This window comes from Petaurus breviceps, unplaced genomic scaffold, assembly GCF_028583685.1.
Source record: "Petaurus breviceps papuanus isolate PSGF00001 unplaced genomic scaffold, PetGlider_PUasm1.0 563, whole genome shotgun sequence".
Taxonomy (NCBI): Eukaryota; Metazoa; Chordata; class Mammalia; order Diprotodontia; family Petauridae; genus Petaurus; species Petaurus breviceps.
Genome location: NW_027186380.1, coordinates 619,069 through 635,386, shown reverse-complemented (window position 1 = coordinate 635,386; position 16,318 = coordinate 619,069). Strand labels below are relative to the sequence as shown.

General features: G+C 43.9%; 1 protein-coding gene and 1 pseudogene across 1 annotated transcript in view; one reads left to right on the top strand and one right to left on the bottom strand.

Moving 5' to 3' along the window:
- Positions 1 to 16,318, top strand: part of LOC138173106 (zinc finger protein 850-like) — a 784,878-nt pseudogene that overhangs the window by 177,640 nt on the left and 590,920 nt on the right.
- The window catches only part of LOC138173092 (zinc finger protein 420-like), a 436,800-nt gene that overhangs the window by 114,021 nt on the left and 306,461 nt on the right, over positions 1 to 16,318 (bottom strand). Inside the window, exons 10-12 of the mRNA XM_069103021.1 lie at positions 15,765 to 15,891; positions 14,342 to 14,437; positions 9,488 to 11,238 (exon numbers count right to left, since the gene is read on the bottom strand). Coding sequence (XP_068959122.1) covers positions 9,488 to 11,238; positions 14,342 to 14,437; positions 15,765 to 15,891 — 1,974 coding nt within the window. The remainder of the gene's footprint in view (positions 1 to 9,487; positions 11,239 to 14,341; positions 14,438 to 15,764; positions 15,892 to 16,318) is intronic.

The window sequence follows — 16,318 nt, the reverse complement described above, 5'->3', positions numbered from 1 at the left end:
AGATGGGCAAAGTCATCTGCCTAAGTTCTTATAGATGCAACCCAAGTCTCATCACTACTTTTCCGTCTCCCCCCACTAATGACTCCTTCCCAACTACCACAAATAAAACCATTTCTCTCTAATCCTCAAGACAAGGACACTTTGAACCATTCAACCACAAGAGATGTTTTCCAATATCTTTCCTCCATTTCTTGGCTAAACAACTTGGTTAAACATTTAAAACTGGTGTTTCTAAGTCCTTTCCTTTGCTTTCTCTGAAATTTTCTGCAGTCCAGCTCCCAATTTCATTGTTCAATGGAAACTCCTCTCTCCAAAACTACCAAAATCTCAAAGCTGCTAAATCCACTGACCATTTCTTCATGCTCGACCTGCTTGGCTTCTCTGCAGCCTCTGATACAATGACCCTGACATTCACACATTCACCCTCCTGACCCCCATATTCAATCTGCTGCCAAGGTCTGTGATTCCACCTTGGTAACATTTCTCCTGTACACCCCCTTCTTTCCCCAAACTGCTCCTGTCTTGGTTCTGGCTCCAATCACCTCACGCCTGAGATATTGCAAGAAACTGCTGCCTGGGTCACTTGCCTCAAGTCTCCCCCAGAACCAGTCATTCTTCCACCCACTTGTCAAAGTTCATCTACTTAAATTTCTGTACTGACCATGTCACAAAGTACTCAACAACCTCCTGTCACTTCTTAGCAATCAAATATAAAAGCTCGCTAGGGCTGTTAATCACCTAGCCTTTCATCATCTACCCTTCTCCTACCCTTCTCTTTTCTTTCAGCATATATCCCCAGCAAACATGCTATAATCCAGTGGTATGGCCGTCCACTTGCTTCTGTGAACAGGACACTCCACCTCATACCTCCAAAGGCTTTCCTCACCGGACCGTTCCTAGAGTCCTCACCTTAGCTTCCCTGAAGCACCTTCCACAATGAGGCTTTCCAGTCCCCCTCTATATTCAAGCCTTCCTTTCAGTGAGCTCCAGTATGTCCTGTCCATAACAGGTTTCTACACTGTTGTTGGCATGTTGGCTGTCCCCCCTCCCAAACCCAGTCTCAGAGCTCCAGGAGAGCAGGGCATGTTGCTTCTATCTCATATCCTTGGTGCTTAGCAGAGGGCCTGGCATACATATAGCAGGCACTTAATAAATGCTCATTGACATGAAGAAGGTTTAAAAAAAGAGCCTAACATGGAGAGTTTAAACGCTTTTGCATCTTCAGGGGAGTTCCTGTCCCTAAATACCAATAATGGCTGCTTACAGGATGGCAGATTAATCACTGGAAGAGAGGTTAATTTCATGGTGTCCATCTTCCTCATTTTACAGATGGGGAAACTGAGGTTCAGTGGTTCAGTGACGTGTCCAGGGACCCACAGCTAAAAGTGTCTGAAAGAGAATTCCATGTCAGGCCTTCCTGCCCCCAAATCTAGCACTTGTTTCACCCCCACACCTAGAAGCCTTTGTAATCCCAGCTCTCACATACCTGCTTTCCTGTCACTCACCTGGAAAGAAGTTCCTCAGGCCTTCTTGACCCAGCAGCCATGGGGCTTCCCTTTCCTCAGAATAAGAAATCACATGTTCTCTGGGAACTTGCATCCCTGGGAATGGGGGATCAGGGATAAGGATGGAGAAAACTTGTACTTTAGTTCTCTTTAGGGAAAAGAGTGTGAATACAAAGCTCCTCCACTTTGAGAATCACTCCATCGTGTTCACACAGATCTGGCTTAGTCTCCCAGTGATGCTTATAATGCAAGGAACCCAAACTAGGATGGGCCAGATCAGCCTTGAGCTCCTGAAAGCAAGACCCTGATGAATCAGCTTTGGCCTTGTCTCCTCTCCTGCTCCCCACTCTCTGAAACCTATAAAAACCCTGGAACTCTTCCTTCAGGGAGTCTCTGCCTCTTCTGGTGAGATTCTCCTGCTGCGGAACTCAATGAACCTCAGTTGGTTCAAATTCTGACTATTACCCAGTCTATTACTCCTGCCAGTGACAGGGGCTTGCAAACAAGGAGCACAGGAAGGTTCCTAGAAGTCCTGAAGCAAGGTCCCATAGCATTTATTTTGGGAGCTTTGTGGAGATGGAGAGATCATGGAGCGAATGTGGAATTAGAAAATCTGCTCTTGGTGCATCTTCCTCATAGGAGGATGGCCCCATTGTAAAGTTTTCATTATCTAGAAATTAGAGGCAGCTGGAAGTGCAGTGGAGAGAGCCCTGGGCCTCAAGTCAGGAATATACTGTCTTCTTGGCAGTACATGGCACATACACAAAAATCAATCATGTACTAGGACATAAAAACTTCACAACTCAGTGCAGAAAGGCAGAAATATTAAATGCATCATTTTCAGATCATGATGCAATAAAAATCATATGCAATAAAGGGCCATGGAAAGATAGACTAAAAACTAATTGGAAACTGAACAATTTAATCCTAAAGAATGAGTGGGTCAAACAAGAAATCATAGAAACAATCAATAATTTCATTCAAGAGAATGACAATAATGATATAACATACCAAAACTTGTGGGATGCAGCAAACCAGTTCTTAGGGGAGGTTTTATATCCCTCAGTGCATACATGAATAAATTAGATAAAAGGGAGGTCAACGAATTGGGCATGCAATTGAAAAAGCTAGAAAAAGAACAAACTGAAAATCTGCAATTAAATACTAAATTAGAAATATTGAAAACCAAAGGAGAGATTAATAAAATTGAAATTAAGAAAACTATTGAATTAATAAATAAAACTAATAGCTGGTTTTGTGAAAAGCATAATTAAAATTGATGGACCTCTGGCCAGTGTGATTAAAAAAAAAAGAGAAAAGGGCCAAATTATCAATATCAGAGATGAGGGGGGTGGGTCTACCTCCAGTGAAGAGGAAATTGGAAGAGTAATTAGGAGTTATTTTGCCAGATTATATGCACATGAGTTTGACAGTCTTAGTGAAATGGATGAATATTTACAGGAGTATAGGTTGCCCAGATTAACTGAAGAGGAAGTGGATTGCTTAAATAAACCCATCTCAGAAAAAGAGGTGGGAAGGCCATGGGTGAACTCCCTGGAGGTAAATCTCCAGGGCCAGGCAGATTTACTGGCGAATTCTATCAAACAATTGAGGAACAGTTGATTCCAGTACTCTACAAGTTATTTGGGAAGGTTGGTGAAGGAGTCCTACCAAATTCTTTTTATGACACAAACATGGTACTGATGCCTAGGTCAGGAGGAGATAAAGTGGAAAAAGAAAATTGTAGACCAGTATCCCTCATGAATATAGATGCAAAAATTTTAAATAAAGTATTAGCAAAAAGACTACAGCAACTTATCACAAGAATAGTGCACTTTGATCAAGTGGGATTTATTCCAGGAATGCAAGGATGGCTTAATATTTGGAAGACCATCAGTGTGGTTGAGTGTGTCAACAATAGAACAAGCAGAAACGACATGATGGTCTCAATGGATGTAGAAAAGGTTTTTTGATAAAGTACAACATCCATTCCTATTAAAAAAAAAAAAAACCTGGAAGGTGTGGGAATCAATGGAGCCTTCCTTGAAATAATTAGTGGCACCTATTTATAGCCATCAGGAAGTGTTGTATTTGGTGGGGATAAGCTGGAAGCATTTCCAGTGGGGTCAGAGGTGAAACAGGGGTGTCCACTATCACCTCTCTTATTCAATCTGGTGCTGGAAATTTTAGCAGTAGCAATTGGAGAGGAGGGGAAAATCAATGGAGTCAGATTGGGTATGGAAGAGACCAGGTTATCACTCTTTGCAGATGTTGTGATGATATACTTGGAGAGTCCTAGAGAATCAAGTAGGGAACTACTTGAGACAATGAATAGATTTGTCAAAGTTGCAGGATATAGAATAGACCCACATGGATCCTTGGCATTCCTGTGTATTTCTGGTGAAATCCAACAGCAAAAGGTGGAGAGAGAAATTCAATTTGAAGTTGCTGTGGGCATTGTAAAATATTTGGGAATCTACCTGCCAAAACAAGCCCAGAACCTGTATGAACACAACTACAAAACACTTCTCACACAAATGGAGTCAGATCTAACTGGTTGGAAGAACATCAATTGCTCAAGGCTGGGTCGAATATAGTAGAAATGACAATTTTACCTAAATTAAATTGTATGTTTGGTGCCATGCCTGTCAATTTGCCAAAAAATTACTTTATAGACCTAGAAAAAAGTGACAAAATTCATTTGGAGGAACGGAGGTCCAGAATGTCTAGGGTATTAATAAGGGGAAATGCTAGGGAGGGGGGCCTAGCTATACCAGATTTTGATCTGTATTGTAGAGCAGCAGTCATCAAAGCTACCTGGTGTTGGCTGAGGAGTGGAGCGGTGGATCAATAGTGGATTGGGTGCACGAGACTCAGCACCAATGACTATAATGATCTACTCTCTGATAAACCCAGGGACCCCAGTTTTGGGGATAAGAACTCACTATTTGACAAAATCTGCTGGGAAAACTGGAATGTAGTGTGGCAGAGGCTGAGCATAGACCATTATCTAACACTGTATACCAAAATTAAGTCTAAATGGGCGCATGATCTAGGTATGAAGGACCATGCTGTGGGCAATTTGGGAAAGCAAGGAAGTTTGCCTGTTGGATTTATGGAGAGGGGAAGATTTCATGACCAAACAAGAATTAGAGAGCATTATAAAATGCAAAATGGATAACTTTGATTATATGAAACTGAAAAGATTCTGTACAAACAAAGCCAATGTGACCAAGATTGTGAGGGAAGTGGGAAATTGGGAAAGAATTTTTAAAATCTATGTCTCTGATAAAGGACTCATTTCTAAAATATACAGAGTATTGAGTCAAATCTATAAGAATACAAGAGAAATGCAAATCAAAACAACTCTGAGGTACCACATCTCACCAGTCAGATTGGCTAAGATGACAAAACAGGAAAATGACAAATGCTGGAGAGGATGTGGGCGAATTGGAACACTAATAATAATAATAATAATAGAAAATTGGGACCTCAAAACAGAAATAAAAACATGTTTGTATATGTCATTGGGAAAAAAATGAAATATTGTTTTAAAAAGATTAATAACGAAAGGCAGCTAGTCTGCTTAGTAGACAGAGCACCAGGCCAGGAGTCAGGAGGATCTGGGTCAAAATCCAGCCTCAGACACTTGTTAGCTGTGTTACCCCAGTAAGTCATTTGAATCTGTCTGCCTCAGTGAAACTTCCTGAACAGTGAAATAGAGATGAGAACACCTCCCATATAGGGCAGCTGTGAAGATGGTCAAAAGTGGATTTGGGGGGAAAGTAAGTCACTTCATTGTGTCTTCGCCTTTGAGTCTGATGCCTCTCTCACAAGAACTGAGTGTCTCCTGTACTCCCCTTCCCCCCCCTCCCCCCCCCCAAAAAGAAAACTCCCTGGACTTTGAACAGTTCCCCAAACTCAGCCCTTTCCCCACATCCTCTCTCTATCCTTCACAAATGCCAGTACACTAACAGCTAAAGAAGCAACTCTTTTCTTTGGCCTGTTCCAACTAGCTCTGCTAAGGGCCTTTGAACCTGTGAGTGTAACCCAGAAGTCAACTTGTTTTCTTGAGTTGCTGTTCAGAATCACTAGACCAGAGCATGCAGGAGCCCAGGACTCTGCCCCCCAATCCCACCTCATAGTATTTGCTCCTTTCAACCCTCACTGCCCTCTCAGTGTGCCCTTAAGAGTCAAACCAGTTACAAGACAGGAGGGGTCAGTGTGTACCAGACAAACTGGTGGTGCAGCTCAGACCCTGGAGGACCAGCAAAGCATCCTGCCTTAAAGGTCTGGCAGGGAGAGCTTGGCCAAAGAGGCAAAGGGGAGGGGGGAGAGTTATAGGGATATGGGGGGAGGGGTGCTAGGCACGGATACAGGGAGCAAAGAGAAGACCCCTAACAGGGCACAGGAATGAGTTAAGTGGTCATTCTTGTGCCTCAGGGGTCATGAGGGAAACTTAAAAAACCACACAGTAGGGCAGCAATTGGGATGGGGGAGTGAGGTAGTTAATACTTGTGATGTCAAAGTGCGCCAAATCAATTCAAAACACAGAAGAGAGCAGGGCAGTGTTGTTACTACTGTTTTCAATTTCCTGCCTATTTTTTGAAAAGAAACAATATGTAGGTAGAGGATTGCCGGCCTCACACACAATCCTCTAGGTCTATGCAAATGGCCTCTTTGTCTCCCACTGATGTTGGTCAAGTCTGAGGACAGAGAGCACTCACCTGGGCTGAGGGTCTGCAGCTGCCCAGGGCCATTCCCTCTAGCTCCAGGCTCTCTGCTTGGGCCAGGCCTTGGCCCTCTGCAGGCTGAGCTGGGGAGTCTGAAAGATCCCAGAGGATCAGAGGGCCTTTCTTTCTACACCCAGGCAGGAGGGTATCCTAAGGAGGATTTACAGAGGGTTAGCCCCCCTCCTCCCACTCAGAGCAGAGACTCCACCCCAGAGGTAGGGTGGGGCTTGGAAAAGACAGTTCCACCCTCTCAGGCTCCTTCTGGTCTTTCACCTTCCCCTCCCCATTCTCCCCCAGAGAAGCAAGAGGCAGAAGGGGCCTGGAATCCCAGGTGGGACAAGACCAGAATTCTCCCCCAAGGTGTTCCTCTGCCCTCCCTGTACCCCCTTTCCCCTCTCTAACACACATACATTATCTAGAAAACAGACTGAATGCCTGATCCAGGAGGAGGGACTCTTAGGAAAGCTGGGGATGGGGAGGGCTAGGGGATGGTGCCACCAGGGAATGACCTGGGGGAGCCTGAGAGAGACCAAATCTAGTTTGGGATTCAGCCCCTTGGCAGGGAACCTGAGAGCTCTGATGGAAGAGGGGCAGGGGAGCAGGAGGCCAGAAGGGGAGCACAGATGAAGGCTGGGAGGAAGACATTCTAATCCAGCTCATGGCAGGGAGGTCAAGGACACAGCAGTGACAGGGCTCCCAGGGGATAGCAAACCTGGGAAAGCAGGACTGTGTCCTGGGCTCTAACTGGGACTGTCTGGAAGACCTTAGGACTGGAATCCCCAAGGGAGCCCAGACACAGGGAGCCAGTGCCTGGGATCTGATCACAATGTGAATCCAAATGGTGCCCTAGGGGATAAAAAGAATATTAGGACTTGGCTTTTCCAGTACGTTGTGAGGCCTCTCCTGAGGGAGCCTCATTCTCTAGCTCATCCTGTAACTTGAGAATATCCTGAAATCCTTTCCCCCTTAACCTGAAAAACCGTAAAACTTCTCCTTACCTTGGACCAAAAGAACAGCTTTTGTCTCCCTTATCTTGTGTCCCCCTTGTCCCTAACCTTTAACCTGTGTATCTCCACCCTGACTTGTCCTTAATCTTTACCATAAACCCTAAAACATCATCATCCTGAACATCTGCAGGCTGTATAGCTTTCTGTCTTCTGTCTATATGGGCCTACTCACCCCCCAATACTTCTACCTTTCCTCTTCCCCATGCCTACAGCAAAGGTCCTTCCTTGCGATTTTACCTAAATCAAAGCTCTCAATGGCTAAAGAGAATGTCACCTCAGTGAATTCTTCTACTAGAACCACTCTCAAGAATCTGACCTCAATGACAGTAAAGCTGCAGGTCCAGGTAACAGGGACAGGCAAGAGGTTTGGTTCCTGTATTCCAAATGGGGCCTGAAGTAGAAAATTCCTTGTTGGTGCATCTGTGAGCTGATCCAACCACTTTGGAGAGAGATCTGGAATTATGCCCAATGAGACTGCCTATACCTTGACCCAGCAACCCCATTGTTAGGGCTGTTTCCCCAGATGATTAGGGAACAAGGAAGGGAATCCATATGTTCTAAAATGTTCACAGCAGCTCTCTCTGTGGTGGCCAAGAACTGGAAATTACAGGGACACACATCAGTTGGGGAATTCCCAAAGAAGTTGTGGTATATAAATGTAATGGAATACTATGGTGCTATAAGTGATCAGGAGCTCACTGAATTCAGAAAAAAAAGGACTTGCATGAAATAATGGAGTGAATCCAAGAGAACATTTTAGATAGTAAGAAGAATGTCTTAGGACTTTAAGAGAATAATGTATGGGGGCGGCCAGGTGGCTCAGCGAGTAAGAGCACCGGCTCCAGTGTTGGGACGACCTGGGGATCGAATCCGGGCTCAGACACTCAGCACCACACCCAGAAATCACTGGCCGTGTGACCTTGAGCAAGTTCCTTAACCCCGATTGCTTAGGGGCGGCCAGGTGGCTCAGCGAGTAAGAGCACCGGCTCCGGTGTTGGGACGACCTGGAGATCGAGTCCTGGGCTCGGACACTCAGCACCACACCCAGAAATAATAACTGGCCGTGTGACCTTGAGCAAGTTCCTTAACCCCGACTGCTTAAAAGAAAAAGAGAATAATGTATTCTGTCTGTTGTAAATATCCAAATTAACTCCAAAGGACATATGAAGAAAGGCACTGTCTGCATCCAGAAAAAGTGACAAACAGAAGTACATATCGCATTATTTTCCACATGTATCCATATATACCTATATGTTAATGTGTGTGTGTCTAATGGTGGTCATCTCCAGGGCTGGGGTTGAGGCAAGAAAAATGAAGGAAAAAAAAGAAATTTCCAGGATCATTTTTTTGTATTTCGAAAGGAATAGCAAGCTGGCCTATTTGCAAGTATTTTGCAGATGATTTGTAGTTTCACATACAATAATGTTCTTTATTATACTGTACTATAGAAATGCTTGTTTTGCTCCATAAATTGAAAATTAAATTACTTTAAAATAATAAAATTAATAACCACATTAACAACTTACTCTTCAAGGTAAGTACCAAAGAGCCTTGTAAATTTTCCCTATTGTTAAAAGGACAATTCTGAATGTGAGGGTGGGGCCAAGGATGGGGCAAAGTTGGGGAGGTCCAGGGGGCAGGCCAAGGAGAAGCAGAAATCTGGGCAAGACCTGCCCAGCTGGGAGAAGTGAGAGCTGCTCACCTGGGGAAGGGATGTTAGTTTGGGGTTTTGGGGAGAGGGTGCTTTAGTCCACAAGCTCAGAGGGGAAGCAGGCTCCCTGCTTCGTTCAGACCTCAGTGTGCAGGGCTGATCTGGGAACAGAAGAGTCTCCTGGTCCAGCACTGAAGGAGGGGTCAAGTCCCCCAGGCCCCTGTGAAGATGAGCCCGCCTCTCACTGTAATCTTCATTCAATCATGTCTAAGAATTAGAACTGATTTGTACCTGTTGGCAACATCCACCTATCTGAGGGCACACAAGTGCTGAGACCCCTCTTGTGATTCCTCCTAGTTCACAAGATAGAGCTAAAGGACCATTGTTATTAAATATTCACTAGCCCTAATTAGTGAAACCACTGACCAGAAATTGTGTCCTTGGACACTACCTTCATCATAAATCTTTGGAAGGAGATAGTGGACATAAAGTTTTATCACGTCCCAGATACTCTCCAGTGTGGACTCTCTGATGTTGAGCAAGATTCCAGTCCTGTGGGAAAGGATTTGTGCATTAACTACATTCCTAAGCTTTCTCTTCAGTGTGGACTCTCTGATGTGCTACCAGACTGGTGTTGTGACTAAAAGTCTTTGTACATTTATCACATTTATAAGGTGTCTCTCCAGTGTGAATTCTCTGATGTACAGCAAGATTGCTGCTGTGTGTGAAAGTCTTTCCACATTGATGACATTCATAAGGTTTCTCTCCACTGTGGGCTCTATGATGTTCAACAAGTTTATATTTCACTCTGAAAGCCTTTCCACATAGATTACATTCATAAGGTTTCTCTCCACTGTGGATTCTCCCATGGAGAGCAAGTGTGGAGTTACGTGTGAAAGTCTTTCCACACAGATTACATTCATAAGGTTTCTCTCCACTGTGGGTTCTCTGATGTGCAGCAAGACAGGACTTCTGTGTGAAAGCCTTTCCACATTGATTACATTTGTAAGGTTTCTCTCCAGTGTGGATTCTCTGATGTACAGAAAGATGAGAGCTGAATCTAAAGGCCTTTCCACATTGATTACACTCATAAGGTTTCTCTCCAGTGTGGATTCTCTGATGTACAATAAAATAGCTTTTCTCTCTAAAACCCTTTCCACATTGATTACATTCATAAGGTTTTTCTCCGGTGTGACTTCTCTGATGTGCAGTAAGATGACAGCTGAATCTGAAAATCTTTCCACACTGATTACATTCATAACGTTTCTCTTCAGTATGGACTTTCTGATGTACAGTTAAATTGGACATCCGTTGGAAAGCCTTTCCACATTGATTACATTCATAACGTTTCTCTTCAGTATAGACTTTCTGATGTACAGTTAAATTACATCTCCGTGTAAAAGCCTTTCCACATTGATTACATTCATATGGTTTCTCTTCAGCATGGCTTCTCTGATGTAGGATAAGACTGTCTCTCCGTGTAAAAGCCTTTCCACATTGATTACATTCATAAGGTTTCACTTCAGTGTGGATTCTCTGATGTAGTATAAGACCGTCTCTCCGTGTAAAAGCCTTTCTACATTGATTACATTCATAAGGTTTCTCTCCAGTGTGACTTCTTTGATGTACAGCAAGATGACAGCTGAATCTGAAATCCTTTCCACATTGCTTACATTTGTAAGGTTTCTCTCCAGTGTGGATTCTCTGATGTACAGCAAGATAAGAGCTGAATTTGAAAGCCTTTCCACAATGAATACACTTGTAAGGTCTGTCTCCAGTGTGAGCTCTCAGATGTTTAGCAAGACTAGAGCTGCACTGAAAAGCCTTTCCACACTGATTACATTCATAAGGTTTCTCCCCTGTGTGGATTCTGTGATGTACAGCAAGATCAGATTTTCTCCTAAAAGCCTTTCGACACTGATTACATTCATAGGGTTTCTCGCCAGTGTGGACTATCTGATGTACAGCAAGACTGTAGCTGAATCTGAAAGCCTTTTCACATTGATTACATTTGTAAGGTTTCTCTCCAGTGTGGACTGTCTGATGGATAAGGAAGGACGAATGTTCACTAAACACTTTACCACATTCATGACATTCATGTGGTTTCTCTTCAGGCTGAAGTTTTTGATGGTTAGTAAGGGATGACTGCTGATTCAAGTCCTTCCCATAATGATGACAATCATATGGTTTCTCTCCTATGTGGACGCTGAGAAAAAGAGCACAGAGTTCTCTCCCAGTGACCTCACAGGCACCATCACTCCTGACAGTCTCCTCCTGATTTTTGTTCACAGAAATGATTGGCTTTTCAGAGGTCTCTTCCATTTTAGGTCTAATCTCTCCTTCTGCCAGAAACAAACAATAAAATATATATACAGAGAAACATGTACACATATACATAATTATAATCCTTCCCCTCCTTTGGAATATAGTAAACTAACTGATCTTCATCCTACTTCCCCAGGCTAAGACAAAATTCATAAAAGTTCAATGGACAGAATCAATCATTTTAAAATGCCATTCGTTTACATCTGCAGCACAACTTGATTTACAAAGACCTTCAGAGACAATCACATTGGATCCTCAAGAACACCAGTGACAATAACAGGACCAGAATTCTCATTATATTCACAAGTCAGGCCATGAGCTTAGAATGGCTGAGTGACCTGACCAACTTCTGAGTATATGAGACCACAATTTCAACTCTGCAAGTGGGCATGCTCTGTCCATGGTACTGGAGGGCCTTTCTCCATCAAACTTTTATTTTCTTTTGCTATTAAGAAAATTTATTTGTTTGTTTATTTATGTTTGCTTTTTTTTAAGGGGGGATGGCATGGCAATTGGGGTTAAGTGACTTGCCCAAGGTCATATGGCTAGTAATTGTATCAAGTGTATGAGGCTGCATTGGAATTCTGGTCCTCCTGACTCCAGGGTCAGTGCTCTACCCAGTACACCACCTAGCTGCCACAAGGAAATTTATTTTATGACACCACATTACTTCTTCCCTTCTTTTCTTTGAGTCTTCCTATTCCTTGACACACAATGATATTGAAAAGAGGCCAATTAATAATCCCATAGTGGGCTGTAAGTGTTCAAGTGAAATGAAGCATCAATTATTGTGGCAAGCTTCACCACCACCTGATCTGAAGAAATTGCCACAGTCATCCTGAACCTTGAGCACCCACCAGGCTGATCCATCAGCAGCCATCAACTCTGGGCAAGAGCTTCCACATGTAACAAGATTATTGCTCCAGGAAAGTTCAAATAATGGTTAGATTTTTGTAGCAATAAAGTATTTTTGAAATAAGGCATGTACATTGATATTTTAGACACTATTGTATCATATATAATAATACACAACAGAAGAGTGTGAACACAAGCTTTATATGCACTGGGAAACAAAAAAAAAATTCATATGACTTGCTTTATTGCTCTCAATTTATCTGAGTGCTTTGGAATCAAACCTGCAATATCTATGAAGTGTGTCTGTGTTTTTATCATTCCTATTATATTATATATATATAATATATCATAAATATAATATATATGTATATATTATCTTTCCTCCCTAATTTTCCTCTCCTTCTTTCTTAAATCATTATTAGCCTCATTCTATATCTCATTGAACAAAATTTCATTCCATTCCCAAACACTCTTTTCTGTGAATCAGCTAAGACCCATGTTCCCAATCTGTTGCTTGTTCTCAAACCATCTACATGTTGGTATGCAAGATTGGAAGCTCCTTCCCAGCAGAGACTCAATTTTCCCTTTGAAAAGCTGAGTTGAGTACCTAGAAAACTGGTGAATCCATGTATGTTGAGAGACTGACTGGGCCCAGGGGTGAAACAAGGCCCCAGCCTCTACCACAGCCCCAGTATTCTAGTCTCTCAGTTGGCATATGCATTTTCTGGCCTCAGTTTTGTTTCTGGTTCTTGCACTATATCCCCTATAGTGAGTGACCTTTGTCAGTTTCAAATCCTGCTGGGACCTGACCAGACCCAGAGAGAAGATCACAGAAACTTCTTTTCTAGCTCTTGAAGCATCACATGCTATGGGACACCTGGGAGTTTTTACTTCCCATTTCCCCAAACTAAGAGTACCTGTCACCTCAAAGAATCTAGCCAATGAATCTCCAAAAATGGGTCAAAGATGGATCCTCAGGGATCAGGGGAGGGGAACAAGTCTGTGATTTATGTAAAGCCTGCTCTTGCAATTATTTTAAGTAAGGCAGCAACCTTTGCTACTCCTGAGATGCTGCTGAATGGAGAGAGGGAAAACCATAAAGCCAGGCTGTCTGGGTGCACCGCACATTGGGGCTGTATAATCCCACAGCAGCAGGGCTATCCTTTGATACCTCCCTAACTGTCTCCCTTGGGGCAGCTAGGAAGCAGAGTGGATAGAGAAAAGCTCAGGAAGACTTGAGCTCAAATCCAGCCTCAGATCCTCACTTGCTGTGTCATCCTCAGTAAGTCACTTAGGTTTCTTGGCCTCAGTTTCCTCATTTGCAAAATGATGCAGAAAAGTTAAAGGAAAACCACTCCAGTGTCTGGCCTAAAACCCCAGCCGGGATCGTGAAGAGGCAGAAGTGACTGAAATGACTGAACAACAGCATGACTGCCTCCCTAGCAAAAGGATCACATGTAAACCCTCCCTGGGCTGTTAATCACCTGCCTCTTCACCATCTGCCCTCCTCCTCCTCCTCCTCTTCTCATTTTCTTTGATCTCATTTTCCCCCCAAACATGCTGTACTTCAGGGGTGCAGGCCTCCTTCTGTCCGGTGACCAGGACACTCCACCTCCCAACTCTGGGGACATTCTGTGCCAGCCCCATGCCTAGAATGCTTGTGCTGGCTTCCCTGAAGCCCCAGCCAGAGCCCACCTCCCACAATACACCTTTCTAGTCCTCCTTAGTCTTAGGGCCTGCCCTCTCACAATGAGCTACAATTTGTCCAGTCCAAAACAGGTTTCCACACTGTTGTTGACATGCTGTCTGCTCCCCCAGGCTGTGAGCTCCAGGAGAGCAGGGGATGTTCCTTGTTTCTCCTTGTATCCTTGGTGCTTATCAGAAGGTCTGGCACAGAGCAGGCCCTTAATAAATTCTCACTCACTTCAAGAAGGTCTAAGAAAGAGCCCATATTGGGAAGCCTAACCCGTTTTGCACTTTCAGGAGAGGTCCTGCCTCAAAATTCCAAACAATGACTTTATATGGGATCACAGATTTATCACTAGAAGGGCACTGGAAGGCATGGTGTCCAAATCCCCCATTTTACAGATGGGGAAACTGAGGTTCAGCCATTCAGTGACTTGTTCAGGATCCCACTTCTAAAAAGTGTCTCAAAAATATTTCCAAGTCAGGTCTTCTTGCCCCCAAATCTAGCACCTGCTTCAGCCCCACACCTAGAAGCTCTTGTCATCACAGCTTTCATAGACCTGTTTTCCCCTGACTCACCTGGATGCCAGCTCTTCAGGTCTTCTTGCTCCAGCAGCCATGACGCTTCCCTTTGCTCAAAATGAGAGATCAGATCTTTTCTGGGAATTGGAAGCCCTGGGAATGGGGAATCAGGATGAGGATGGAGAAACCTTGTCATTGAGATGTCTTTAGGGAAAAGAGTGTGCATGTAAAGCTATTCCATTTTGAGAATCCCTTCATCATGTTAGCACAGACCTGGCTTATTCTCCCATTAAGGCTTCTAAAGGCAGTAACCCAAACTAGGATGGGCCAGATGAGCCTTGAGCTCCTGAAAATCAAACCCTGCTGAGTCAGTTTTAGCCTGTCACCTCCCCTGCTCCTCCCTCCCTTACCTATAAAAACCTTCTTTGCCTCTTCTAATGAGATCCTCCTGTTGGGGAACTCAATGAACTTCAGTTAGTCCAAATTCTGATTTGGGGCCACTCTGTTATTCCTGTCAGTGACAGGGGCTAGCAAGCAAAGAGCACAGCATCATTCCCAGAAGTCCTGAAGCAAAGTTTCCAGAGCATTTAGTTTGGGAGCTTTGGGTAGAGATGGGGAGAAGATCATGGAGCCAAATTGGAATAAAAAAAATAGGTCATGGTGCACCTTCTTCATAGGATGAGCGACACATTGCATAGTTTCCATTGTCTAGGAATGAGAGGCAGCGGGTAGTAGAGTGGAGAGAGTCCTGGGCCTAAAGCCAGGAATGCCAGGGTTTAAATCCAGACTCAGACAGTTACTAGCTGTGTCCTCCTGAACAACTCAGTTAACCTCTGTTTCCTTCAGTTTTCTCAAATATCAAATGGGAATAATAATATCACCTAATGACATCATATTGTAAAGAAAGCACTTAGCACAAGAGCTGGTGAACAGCAGTTGAACAGAAACGCTTATTCCCTTCCTTCCTTTGCCACCATCTGGGCTGGAATTTGGCACAATGTCAAGGAAGATAAAGGACAAACATGCCCTACCAGGCATAGCTGGGAGCTACAAACTGAGGCTTCTCACTAAGAACATGTCCTAAAAACGTGGCCCATCCCAAAGAGAAAGGGTGTAGGGAAAAGCTGCCTGAGCAGATCTGGCAGACAAAATTCATGTTCAGGGAGAGGCTGGACTGTATCATGTGTGAAGACTACCACACCTAAGATGCTACAACACTGATCTTATCTGGGACCTCAAGCTGCCTAGAATTGGCAAGAGACAGCTTCAGGAGCTACCAGGCAAACTCTTGGTTCTGTTTACACAATGTATGGACCTTTTACAAGAAAACCAGGCAGCAGGAGGACCCTGTCTCTGGGACACAGGAGACCAGCACTTTTCCCTTTCTAGTAACTGATAAATGCTCCAAAACTAGCACAATCATGAATGAAGTTATTGCCTCTGATAGCAGATTGAGAGTGAACAGAGGAAGTGTCCTTACCTAGGGAGCGCAGGTTCCGGGCATTCTCTAGCATGACCTCCTTGTACAACTCCTTCTGAGGAGGATCCAAAAGGCCCCACTCCTCTGGGGTGAAGTCCACAGCCACATCCTTGAACGTCACCAACTCCTACATCACCAAATGTCACAACATTTAGACTTGAAGGAGACTCCACAATTCTTGTAGTCTAACCTTCCTCAAGTGAGAGGAGAAAGCTGAAGCACAGAAAGGGGATTTACTCAGGGCTTGTACCATTCAAGAGTGTCAGAGTCAACACTTGAAACCATGGTCAATAAGAGGCCAATGGAATGTTCAGGAAAGCATTTGGCAGGGTGAGCTGGAATAAAGTTTAAAGGGTCTTACTATGGGATGTGCCTCCCTGTGGAGTGTGTGTGAAAGGATGCATTGGAAATGTGAGGGAGGAGGATCTGGGGAGGAGAAAGAGAGATTATGGGAATTCCTTCCTTCTCAGATTCAGTGGGGAGTTTGTGAGAAGATCACAGGCACAGGGTATTCTGGGTAGGGAAAGGAATGTCTGTGTGATTAGAGGAAAGAG